General features: G+C 42.9%; 1 protein-coding gene across 4 annotated transcripts in view; it reads right to left on the bottom strand.

Annotated features, from left to right (window-relative positions):
* The window catches only part of ANKRD27 (ankyrin repeat domain 27), a 53,391-nt gene that overhangs the window by 27,296 nt on the left and 13,604 nt on the right, over positions 1–12,491 (bottom strand). For all 4 annotated transcript variants that reach the window (XR_015950496.1, XM_035117240.3, XM_035117239.3 and 1 more), the window contains exons 10-15: positions 12,103–12,224; positions 11,279–11,357; positions 9,315–9,447; positions 2,916–3,008; positions 1,515–1,642; positions 137–219 (exon numbers count right to left, since the gene is read on the bottom strand). Coding sequence is in view for 3 of the 4 variants with exons in the window: in XM_035117240.3 (XP_034973131.3) it covers positions 137–219; positions 1,515–1,642; positions 2,916–3,008; positions 9,315–9,447; positions 11,279–11,357; positions 12,103–12,224 (638 nt within the window). In the remaining variant the exon portion in view is untranslated. The remainder of the gene's footprint in view (positions 1–136; positions 220–1,514; positions 1,643–2,915; positions 3,009–9,314; positions 9,448–11,278; positions 11,358–12,102; positions 12,225–12,491) is intronic.

Raw genomic sequence — 12,491 nt, 5'->3', positions numbered from 1 at the left:
AATCCTGTGCAATGTGCCGGGTGAAGGGGGGTCTGTAACAGATGCTCAGGGCCTCCTCGGAAGACAATGGTTTGTAGAGAGTGGGGAATCAGAAAACTACTGCCATAGTCCATGAATGAAGAACTGCAGCGCTTACCACATATTGCAGCTATATGAAGCGGAGTGAATCCCCGGTCATCTCTAGAAAACGGTGTCACAATGGAAGGATCATTCAGCTTCCTTAAAGTAAAAAAAAGTCATCATTAAGAAACAGAACACAAGCAAGCAAAGGGCAGTGTATGTTTCACACAGCTGCCTTGTTTAAAACCACCAAAGAACATGGCTACAAGTGAGCTGCCTTGCATGGCTTTTCATAAGGTCACCAGCTGAATCTGGCCTCAACACTGAACTCACTAGCAACTGTTCTCTTTGCCTTAGTTCCTCCCACCTGTATAATGGAAATAATAATACCAATACAGGGAACCAGGCAGAGGGCCTTCTCGGTAGTGGCACCCACCCTGTGGAATGCCCTCCCACTAGAGGTCAAAGAGAACAACAATTACCAGACCTTTAGAAGGCATCTCAAGGCAGCCCTGTTTAGGGAAGCTTTTAATGTTTAATGGATTTCTGTATTTTAATGTTTGATGGATTTCTGTATTTTAGAATTTCTGTTTTGTTGGAAGCCGCCCAGAGTGGCTGGGGGAACCCGGCCAGATGGGCGGGGTATAAATAATAAATTATTATTATTATTATTATTATTATTATTATTATTATTATTATTATTATTATATCTACCTTACAGAGCTCTTGTAAGTTTACTGAATAGCTGCTGTGATGGTGGCAGACATCTTTTTTCCTGAGGATGTCACTGTGCCACGATGTAGTGCTGTTCCCAGGGAAATTTTGTCCAAGGAACGAGGCTGAAGCAGGAAAGCTACAGCCCGAGTAGCAAAGCTTTTTAGCTGTTAGAAAAGGTCAGGGGGGGGGGGGAATAAAGCTTTATAAGCCCCTTTGCTCGCCTTGCAGTTAAGGTGAGTAAAGAAGCAAACAACTTTAAATTCCCCTCTCTCACCGCCAAACATTTATGGTAGTTGATTGGCTGGAACATTGTCTGCCATCACCAAAGCAGAATGTAAACCTGGTTCACCTACCGCTTGGCAAACTGTTGCCTTGACTTTGCATCTAAATCGATAAATCATGGTTTGGGCTCCTCAGAGCAACATTGGAGAGGTTGAAAGCAGGACCGCTTTATTGGCTGTGCTGAGAAACCATGTCTAAGGAGCTCCCCCTGTTCCTCACTTGTCAACAGACTGAAGGAGAGGGGGAGTGGTTTGCCTTCAGAGGCTGCTGCTTGTGAGAGAATTCAGAGATTCTAAAGGGATTGGGGGAAGGAACCACACAAAGCATGGTTTGGAGTCTACACTGCAGTTAGCACAAACCATAGCTTAGGGTTATGTCTCAACCAACTCACTAGCAACATAGTTCCCAATTATGCTTTGAAAAAGCCTGGACACCTTTGAAAACACAACCCTTACCCAGAAACCAGCTTCTCACACTTATCACAGAAACAGAGTGGATGGCACATTTTTTGCACAGTGTCCTTATCGTTGTCCCCTTGGCTTAACAAGCGCTCTGCTTCTTCCTGGTTGCCTGAAGCAACATGCTGCAAAGAAGGGCAAAAGGTGAGACAGACACTGGCGACAAACTCAGAACCAAACAGATGGAGGAGGGATGGAGGAGGAGAAGGCAGCAGAAAGGTGAATATGAATTGGGGTGGATTCGGACATTACAGAAACTTAGATCTGCACACAGTAGGTCTGCCAGCATCATCTTCTGGAATGCAACATAGAAGCAGAACCATGGCCAATCCTAAAAAGGTGCCACAACTGGTAATATCAGATGCCTCTGAATAGTCCAGCAGAATCAACTGGATCACACTCCTTCTCTCTACATCATGGCAAAAATGGATGAGCCAATGTTATTTCAATCCTAAACCCTCTCCAGAAGCCAAAATGAAGCAGATCTAGATACCCCATATCATCCTGGAGCAGCTTGGTCACAGCCTACTTGATCACCTTGATCCTGGCAACCCTGAGATCATTGGTAAGTTTTGTTTTAAACTATTTTTAGACGTTTCTATTGTGTCTATTCTATTATGGTGCTGGAGGAGACTCTTGAGAGTCCCATGGACTGCAAGAAGATCAAACCTATCCATTCTTAAGGAAATCAGCCCTGAGTGCTCCCTGGAAGGACAGATCGTGAAGCTGAGGCTCCAATACTTTGGCTACCTCATGAGAAGAGAAGAATCCTTGGAAAAGACCCTGATGTTGGGAAAGATTGAGGGCACTAGGAGAAGGGGACGACAGAGGACAAGATGGTTGGACAGTGTTCTCGAAGCTACGAACATGAGTTTGACCAAACTGCAGGAGGCAGTGCAAGACAGGAGTGCCTGGCGTGCTATGGTCCATGGGGTCACGAAGAGTCGGACACGACTAAACGACTAAACAACAAACAACAACATTGTGTCGTTTTATTATTGACATGTTTGCCGCCCTGGGCTCATTAGGGAGGAAGGATAGGATATCAATTTAATAAAATAATATTGTCATCTAACCAGCCAGCATTTTCTCCCAACTCTTAAACATAATGTACATGCTCTGAGTGGACATGTTGTAGGCTGAGCAAAACCAACTACCTGGTCTGTTTGAACCATCAAAAATTGAAATATCCAATAAAAGCTAAACTAGGGAGGGGATTTGACATCTCCTTCACTCACTCTAAAACAAAAGCAAAATCATGGAAAGATTAAGATATATTTTAAGGGGGGTGGAACCTTCAAAACATTGAGTTGTTACAAGGGTTCTAAACTTTCTTAGAACGGAATGAAGTTTTCTGGCCATTTCTCAGAGCTGACATAATATTCATGCAATCCAAACCTGAAACAAGCAGTCTATCGGGGTGTTGGACATCTGAGACAGTAAATTCATTCTTTGTCTTAATAATAGCTTCTCACTAAATCCTTCAGGTTCCTGTGAGGGGGAAAAGAACCTTCCATCAATTTATTCTTGACATAGCATACAACACTGAATTGATCAGTTCAACAAAGCAGTGTCTATTTTCAAGCCAAACTCAACGACTTAAAATTGATGCCCATGATCTGATTATTTCAAGTAAGATCTTTTCAATTATTTTGTTTGTTTAAAAGACCTATACCCTGCCTTTACATGTACAAAGAAAACCTAAAAAGAAAAACAATAACAACAATAATGTTAGAATGAAACTGAATTAAGGCCACGTAAAACCATCAATAAAATAACAAAGCAAAATCAGAAATATATTTAGAAGAGCAGAGATTGCAGTTTAATGCGAAACATGGCCATATAAACCAATGTTAAACTGGCTCCAGAAATTCACCAATGTTGACACCAAGGGGAGGGCTGGTGCCTAGAAAGCATGTATGAGAGTGGTTTTCTGCTTGATCTATAATAATATTAATTTTATTGTTTATATGCTTTCTAGGCAGCAGTCCATGTGGTTGTCCCCTTGCCCCATTATTTTCCCAGGGAAAATCTGCTCTTTAACAATAAATTGGAACAAATGGCAATCCGCAGAAAACCTGAATTGCCATTTGCTCCTACTGAGCACTAAAGAGCAGTTTTCCCCAGGGGGGAGCAGCAGGACAAGAGGAAGTGTGGATACAAGTGTCTCTGGGGAGAGTATTCCATAACAAGAACACCACTATAGTCACCACCCATCTAACCTCTGGTGCTTATCATGTTACTATATAATGCAACCATAAGAGGTAAAGGTACCCCTGACCATTAGATACAGTTGCTAACGACTCTGGGGTTGCGGCACTCATCTCGCTCTATAAGCCGAGGAAGCCAGTGTTTGTCCACAGACAGCTGCTGGGTCATGTGGCAAGCATGACTAAGCCTCTTCTGGCGAACCAGAGCAGCGCACAGAAATGCCATTTACCTTTCCGCTGGAGCGTGAGCTATTTATCTACTTGCACTTTTGATCTGCTTTCAAACTGCTAGATTGGCAGGAGCTGGGACCGAACAACAGGAGCTCACCCCATCGCGGGGATTTGAACCGCTGACCTTCTTATCGGCAAGCCCTAGGGTCTGTGGTTTCGATCACAGCGCCACCCGCGTCCCTAATGCAGCCATATTGTGCCATAATAAATGTTTATATTATGCCCATTTGAAGTACTTCCCAGTCCTCTCGAGAGACAAAAAAAAGTGTGGCAAAAGTGGTGTCTATAGCAATGTAATTTACAGGGAGATCGAGGTGCCAGCTTAACATTCCTGAGGAAAGTAGTTCCTGTGTTTTTAGGGCCCTGGAATCTTATGAGCCATTCCTGCCTCCCCTGTGTTCAGTTTAGTGGTACAAAGCACTGCTTGGCTTGGCTGTAAATTCATGTTGAAGGCACAGGTAACCTTTGACTTAAAGCTTTATGTCCAAATTAATGTGTCCCTTGAATACACAGCTCTAGTCAGTCCAACTTTCAAGTTTCTTATAGAGCTGGTGAAAATGGCACATGGGAAAGCAACATTGCCTGTTCTATAAAAGAGAAGGGTAAATGTAGGATAGACAGCACCTCAGCTTGTAAGTCATTGGGACATTTTGCAGCAATTCCTGGAAAGTTACCGTTAGCATGAAACGGGTGTCACAAACCAGATTATTTGTGCACTAATGCAAACAGAGCTATAGCACACATTTGAATCTGCGTATGTAAGGCAGTATGGTCCTCACTCACTTGGAGAATGCACCACCTCAAATTGTCTATGGGCAGAGATTTTGTTTTTAGTTGCCCTGCCATTTGAGTTATGGTGTGTGCCAAAAATTTCCAGCCAGAAAATCTGGTTTCTCTCCCACACCAACAAGGTCACCCCGCAAGGGTGTGATGCATACAACCTCCAAATACGGCAGCGACAGTGGTGTGCAAAACTGAATGAGTGTATAGTCCAAGCCCCATACAAATCAATAGTGGAGCGCATTCACACTGGCCCTATTTCATAGCTTTATCTGATGTGGTCCAATTACCATTGCTACGTCAGACCATCTCGGTATGACCAAATAGTCCTTTCTCACTTGATTACTTCCACTCACAAGGCTCTGGCCTCCAAAGGTAACTTATGGCATCTTGGGATAAGGCCTACTACGCTGATGGAGTAAGGTAACAAAAGGGCCATAAATTAGAATGTGGTTAAGGAATGACAAGAGCTGAGTGATAGAGCACATTTTGCATGCAGAAGATCCTGAGATTCAGTTGCTAGTAACAAAACCAGGGAGCTTGTGATGGTGAAGACCATTGAGAATACCTGCCAGTCAAAATGGACCACACTGGGCTAGAGGAACAACTAGCCTGAAATCTACTAGAGATTAGGACTAGACGGGACAGCAGGTTTAAGGAATAGCCCAGTTTCTTTTATACACATTTTGTATGATTAGAAAGGGACTCAGTGAAGGTAGTGCTTACCGGTATATTCTGAGCATAAACCTGTTTGTCTGCACTCATACTATGGTTTCCTGCTGCTTATTGTTTCAATTTCCAAAGCACCTTAGGTTTAGCCATTTTGAGTGGTTTTTCATCTTATAAAAGCAGAATATAATTGCCCCAAGCTAAATAGTTCCATGAACCTGGTGCCAACTCCCCTAACTATTTGCTGTGCTGGCTGGGCCTGATGGGAGTTGTTCAACAGGGCACCAGGTTAGCATCATATCAAACATACTGGTGATGTACACACAATTGGGACCTGCTATATGAGAGGCAATGTTTCCTTCCTCCAACAAGGGACACTCCTGTTCATGGTCCTAGCCAGTTCTTCCTTCCAAGCAGCACACTCCACTGCCCCGCCCCCCCCCCCCAATTTCTTCCTCCAACAAGCAGGTGAGGGACTCATACTGCTCCCCTCAGATTTGAGGGGACCCTGAGCAAATGGTCCTCTCTTGGACCACCTCTGCTGGTGATGGGCTCTAAGAGGTTTTACCTGGCTTTGGTACCAGCACTTGACAGCAGGATCTAACTACTCTTTTGTTTCCCACAATGCTGCAGAACAACATGACCTGGGACACAGTAGAAATTAAAAGGATGCCTTGATCACATCATCTGGCACTGTATGCCTAGGAAGAAGGAAAAAATAGGGGAGAAGGGCGGAGCAGGCATCAGCTGTGGGTTCTGCCAGGGTGATGGAACCCAATGCTCTGGATCCTGCACCAGGGCAGAGATACCTGTAATTTCAGGGATTCTGTACAGCTGTCACTGGGTTATTTAAAGCTTTATTTTAAATGCTTGTTGCTATTTGCTCTGGTAGAGGCTTCAATGTTTTCTTGATGGAGCCTTTATAATTTCAAGAGGAGCACTTCCAAGGCAGCGTATAATTTAAGAAATTGGAACAGGATAAATATTAGTGATTTAAACATTAATGTTGTAGGACTCCTGCTTGTTCTCCACAGCAAGCCATCCTTGTGCAATTGATGTAGTCAGAAGACACTGTCCTACAATATGATGCCACATGCTGAAGAGTAAGGGCGCATGGCTTCAGCTTTCCAAACAAGAGTCAAGTGCACCCGAGACCGCCACATTTATGCCTGGGATTATGCAACCCACATAAACTATTGTACATATGCCCCAGGTTTGCTGTAGCTCAGTAGCCAAGCCCCTGCTTGGCATGCAGAAGGCCCCAGATTCGATCCCCAGCAGCACCTGCAGGTAGGACTAGGAGGGATTCCCAAACCTGCCTGAAACCCCAGGGAGGCACTGCCAGTCCTTGAAGACAATGCTGGGCTAGGCAGACTGATGTTCTGACTCTGTATTAAGCCAATCAGTGTGCTTTTTAGCCATTGGAAGTGCTGCTGTTCCCATTGCCCACATGCCTGAATTCACAGCTTGCACACTGTAGCTCTAGGCTGCAGTGGGTACTGGGGAGGAAAGGCCCTGCTGGTGGCTTCTTTCAAAGGGATCTGCCAGGCAGTTTTTAAGAGGATTTTTTCCAAGTGTTAAGCGTGCTTCTCTCAACCCTTTCCTTTTTCACTATTGTGAAGGCGGCACGCTAGAGAGCAGTGTTGCAAGTTGCACTTCAGCAATAGGGATAAGCACTGACTGGTCTGCCTAGGACAATTTTCTATAAGTGCCTCAGAAAAAAGGCAACTGATGCCACAAAGAGTGACAGGAGCTGGGGGATTAACACTGTATCCAGCAGGCAGGGTACTGAACATCATGGCAGCATACATCTGTGAAGGAGGGCCATAGCTCAGCGGCAGAGCACATGCTTTGCATGGGATAGGAGGGCCCAGGTTCAATCCTAGCATCTCTTCATGGGGCTTGGGAAGACTCCCATCTCAAACCTAAGAGTTGCTATCGCACTGAAGCTAGATACACCAAACAGTAAAAGTGCTTTAAAAATCCCTACTGATGGCTTACCTAGGTACTTTCCTACCCCACTGAACTCCATTAGCAAATGGGAAAGAAGACCAGCTGCCCCCACCCCCAACCCTGCTTTCCATGTAACTGAACTGATTAGGTTTAAATGTGTGCCCGACACAGAGTCCAATTTGGGTCTAGAAATCCACAGTCAAGGTCTCTTAAATAATTTGCCTGCCACACACAGTAAAGCAGCATTCTTCAAACTCAAGTCTAAAATCTTGCACCAAGAGATGTCAGTGCAACATTAGAAGATTATCCTTCCATATGAAGAGTCTGACAGTAAAAAGTTACTGAAACCTAGCAGCACAAGGCAGCTTAGAAGCATCCAAGTATGTATTTAGGTAAAATTGTCAGCAATAAAAGGCAAACTGACATTAAGACAGAAAAGCAAAAAAAAATTGTTTCAAAGCAGCTTTACTTTAAAGAACACACACACATTTGTCATCCAAGTTCATTTATGCCTTTTATTTTACAAAACATAGCAAGTTGCTGTAATCTTAACATCTCTGCCCGAATCTTTTCTGGTGGGTAACTGATATTAAAGAGTTCAAACTTCCTTCAGACCAAAGACTGAAATATAAATGTGGGCTTTTATTTTTATTTTTATCCCCCTCCTCTTTTTGGACACAAACTTTTTTTTTTTAACATAGGAGCTAGGAAGCAAGACTTGTGATACACATTTGCTTTTTTTTTTAACATAAAAAAGGAGTAGCCAAGTGCCACAAATCTGCTTAAAAGATTTTACCACTGAAAGAGCAGAGTGAAAAATGCTGTAAAACAATTTTAAAATGCAGATTTTGTGATGTGTGTCTCACAGTAGGGCCCCCACCCCTTCTATATCAAGCCCCACAGACAAAGCCATTAAGCAGCTACGGTAAGTTCCATTTCTTGGCAGCTGGATCAGGTGCAGGTTTCATTGTGGTACCAAGTTCAGCCTCCAGATCAGCCTCCAGATCAGAGCGGGAGCACCTAGTTTTGGAAGGTTAAAATAAAGTCCGAGGAAACTACACTGACCAAAGGATTTCTGCAGCATTTCCACCTGTTTCATAGCCACATCCATAGCCCACATTTAAACCAGTATCGTACCACTTTAATAATAAGGTCTCCCCAAAAAAATGCATCCTGGGAACTGTAGTTTGTTAAGAGTTCAGAGAGCTACAATTCCCAGAATTCCCTGGGAAGAAAGTTACTGTTAACCCACTACGGAAATTTCAGCTCTGGGGGGGAATAGGAGATCTCCTAAAAACTCCTGATACTTAACAACAGTTCCCAGAATTCCTTGGGGGAAGCCATGACATTTTAAAGTGACATAATAGTGCTTTCAATGCCTGGTGCAGATGTGGCCCACATTTATTGTGTGCATGTTCTGCTCTTGCAGGGCTCTTTGTGATCTCCCATCCCAATTCCTGGAGAGGGCAACAGCTACTTAGCTTCAGCAATGCTACAGATCTGTTTCCTGAATTTTGAAATGTTAAGCATGGTGGTGGTTTTTTTAGCTACAAAAGGGATCTAATTGTATCCCACTGCTATAATTTTGGGCATTGTCTATTCTAAACATGCCAACACTTGGAGACAAATGGTGGAGTGCATAGAAGAGCATGTGTGTGCTTATGCACAGACATTTCCTGCATCTTGTGCTTTATAGTTTGTGTCTACAGCTCATACTCTGTCCTTCAAATAAAGCTGCACAGAAGTCTACCAGGGCTGAAGGCTGTCCTTTTACAAGCCTCTGAGCAATGGCTCAAGTGCTTATGGAGACCTTTAAGCAATGTGTGCAGGCAAACAGCAAACTGTTGCAAATGAGATGTACGTCCAGAAGGCACTCATATTACAACCACAACTGCTGCACAATTGCAGTTAGCAAACCAGACTTTATGCTGCAACCCCTATTAAAGTGACTTACTGTTGGCCTGTCCGAGAGGTTTCCTTGACGGATGTATTCTATTGCAGCCTCAACTGAAGTCAGGCAGTATCCAAGTTCATCCTTTGCTGAGCTGCAAAACCTGAAGTTCTTGATGTAACTCAAGTTTGCCATCCTAGACAGAAAATAAAATAGTATATAAGGCTTCCAAGACATTACTCAAGAAGTGGAGATGATTGAGAAGGGTCACTTAGAATTGTATGCACATCTAATTGGTTCCTCAACTTCCAATCACTAATGCAAGATCAAAACATTTTCAAATACAAGTTTAATTTCTTCTTCTTTTAATATTTTTATTGAAAGTTCACAACGTAAGATACAATAAAAACCAGACTAATCTAAAAAAGTAAAAGACAAAATAAAAATAGGTATAAAAAACCCTCTCTCTTTCAAGTGTATCACATCCTTTATCCATATACAAAAAAGTAGACCTTCCCAGCTATCACCTGGGAACTTCTGTTTCCTCCCCCAGCCTCCGAACTTGGGAGATCCTTTCTACCCTATCTCCCACAGAAAGCACCTCATCATCCACAAGTTTAGTTTCTTCTTAGCAGGCTCAATGCTTGCAGGCACAATAAGCCATGAAGACAACATGTTATTAATCCACACTGTTTTTTTCTGCAGTTTGATCCTGCATACTTCCAATAACAGGATATGTTTTGATCTCTGATACTATTGAACTCCCAGCCTCAACAAAATCAGAAATGGCATTCTTGGATTGACTGTCAAAACTGACAAGCTATTAAAAAAGACTATAGGGATCAGGCTTATTACAGCTTTCCAGAATCATTCTGATGGGTACAATCATATTGGTGGGTTTTAGGAAGCAGGGGGTAGAAGAAAAAAACCAAATCAAAACATTTTGGCTTTATTTTCTGGCAGGTTACCACCACAAAAAACCATGCCATTTGTATTGCAAGGCCTGGAATGCAAGCTGGACAGTGCTTTGCTTCAAATAGACACACATTTACAAAAGGACAACATGTGCACATTCAAGACACGCAGATTAAAAAAAAAACATCAGCCCTGAGTTATAACTGACGTCCAAAAACATAAGCACATTTGTTAAATGCATGTAATCCCTGGAAATGGCACTTTGCTAATACAACAGGTCTGCTGTAAGCATTTACATTTTTAGTTCCCCTTTGCATCTTATCAAAGTAACAACCAAGGTCTATTTTGTGACAGATGTTAGTACCCTACACATTTTTCAGATCTGAGATTTCAGATTTGTGATACATGCTGTCCAAGCAAGGCAAGTGATTTCCAAAAGCAGCAAAATATTAGTCGATTGGAGAGTCTGAAACAGCTATGCAGTGTTATTATGCCCATTTCCAGGGCAATGCAATCATAGAATTGATTATATATATATGTTTGGTCACTGATTCAAACTACTATTTCAAGTCCAAAGCAAGTCACAATGTTTCTCACAGTTCTGCTATAAAACCTTAGAACACAAAAGTATCCAATTAACGCTTTGCTCAGGATACAGGACTGTACTGCAACGGTCATTTGCTAGTGAACGGCTACAGCTAATTTGCAGGTGGCTGTTTCCATTCTAGTAAAGACTTCAAATTGTCCCATAAACCAAATGTAGGTTGGTTTTAAGACTTGTCAGATCCTGCATCCAATTTATTTGGCGCGGGTTTGACTCCAATATTGGAACATGTGATTTCTTAAGTATGCACAGTTGGAAATGGAACCAAACACTTAAATCAGCTATGCAATCATCTGGATAAGTGGAGCTACCCAGAGTCACAAACCAGACCCCTTCGCGTCCTGAAACACAATCAATTGGGGGGGGGGCAGCTGGCAACTGATGGCCATCTTGGCTTAAAGACTCCATGACTTCAAGCAATGCTGGAAACCTTTCAGCACTCTGCCTTGTTTAGCGCTCTTGCAGCAGAGAAATAATACTCAGGAGCAAAAGGAGACTTGTCACATACCAGTTTGGAATCTCCGTTTTCACAAGAAGGTACAGCAGGACTGAGAGAAGGTCATCTGCACACATGGTCTCCATGTTAACTGTAGTGGGGAGGAAAAAGTGGAGTCACATTTCTATGGTAGTGATAGTGCCTAAATGCTTGTAATTAGGGCTGCAGTGTTTAGAAAGCTTTCGGCAGACTAAAGGTGCTACCACCATGATTGATCAGCAGCAGTTTTTAAATGCAGAAGCTTCAGGCACACCTTGAAGGCATGCCCTTTGTGGGAAACAAAGAAATACAGCAGGCACTCCTAAACACAAGGAAGTTCCATTTAAAATTCTACGCAGATATAACCAGTTCCTTGAAGTCTTTTACTCATTTTCAAGCCATCTTTCTGGGTAAAAAGGAAGAAAAGACCAGCCCAACAAGGGCCAGGGACAATGGTCTAAGTAATGTCTGAATCATATATTCTATTCTAGCCCTTTCAAGCTGGGGAGTCTCAGAACAAGCCCTGCCATACAACCTGGAAAAGTATTTCAGATGCCTCAGTTCAAGGGAAAGCACTAATTTCTTTTCCAAGTGATAAGAAAAGATGTTGTTGTTGTTAACATTTGTATACCACTCTATCTGCAGATCACAGGGTGGTTCACAACATAATACAAAATGAGGGCACCAAATACATGATAAAACAAGAACAAACCAATAAACACCTGAAAACAAGCACCTGAATGTTACATTTCAAGGTTCTGCTCACATGCACCCATTTAAAAGCTTATGAAGGTGGCTTTTAAAAGCACAGAGAGGCGATCTATTGAAGCCATTATTACATTGCCATGGTTACAGACCTCTTTGGCTTGGAGACTGCATTATGATTTGAACCACTTTACGCAGACAGAGGAGCTTCTGTTGTGGGGAGGTGCACTTATTCAGCTGGCCCAGCTCTCGCTTCGCACGAGGAATGTTGAAGCTGTGAAGTGTGGTCAAAAGAAAGGAGTACTTAGCACATACACCAGACTTGAGCAGCAGCAACAGTGACTGTCGAAAAGTGGGCACCTATTTCAAACCATACCAACTTCTACCCCTACATTCAGCATAATTAAGGCTTGCCAAATGACCAGGGAGAAGAGAAGGTGGTCTGGCCTGTTCTGGTGACTTTTCATTCACAAAGCTGAGCAAATGAAGCTCTTTACGACAGAGATAAGACACTTTTGCCTACTATGATCTCCAGATCCAC

This window comes from Zootoca vivipara, chromosome 6 (genome assembly GCF_965207765.1).
Source record: "Zootoca vivipara chromosome 6, rZooViv2.hap1.1, whole genome shotgun sequence".
Lineage (NCBI taxonomy): Eukaryota > Metazoa > Chordata > Lepidosauria > Squamata > Lacertidae > Zootoca > Zootoca vivipara.
The sequence above is the reverse complement of the archived record's forward strand: the minus strand, read 5'-3'. Positions and strand labels throughout refer to the sequence as shown.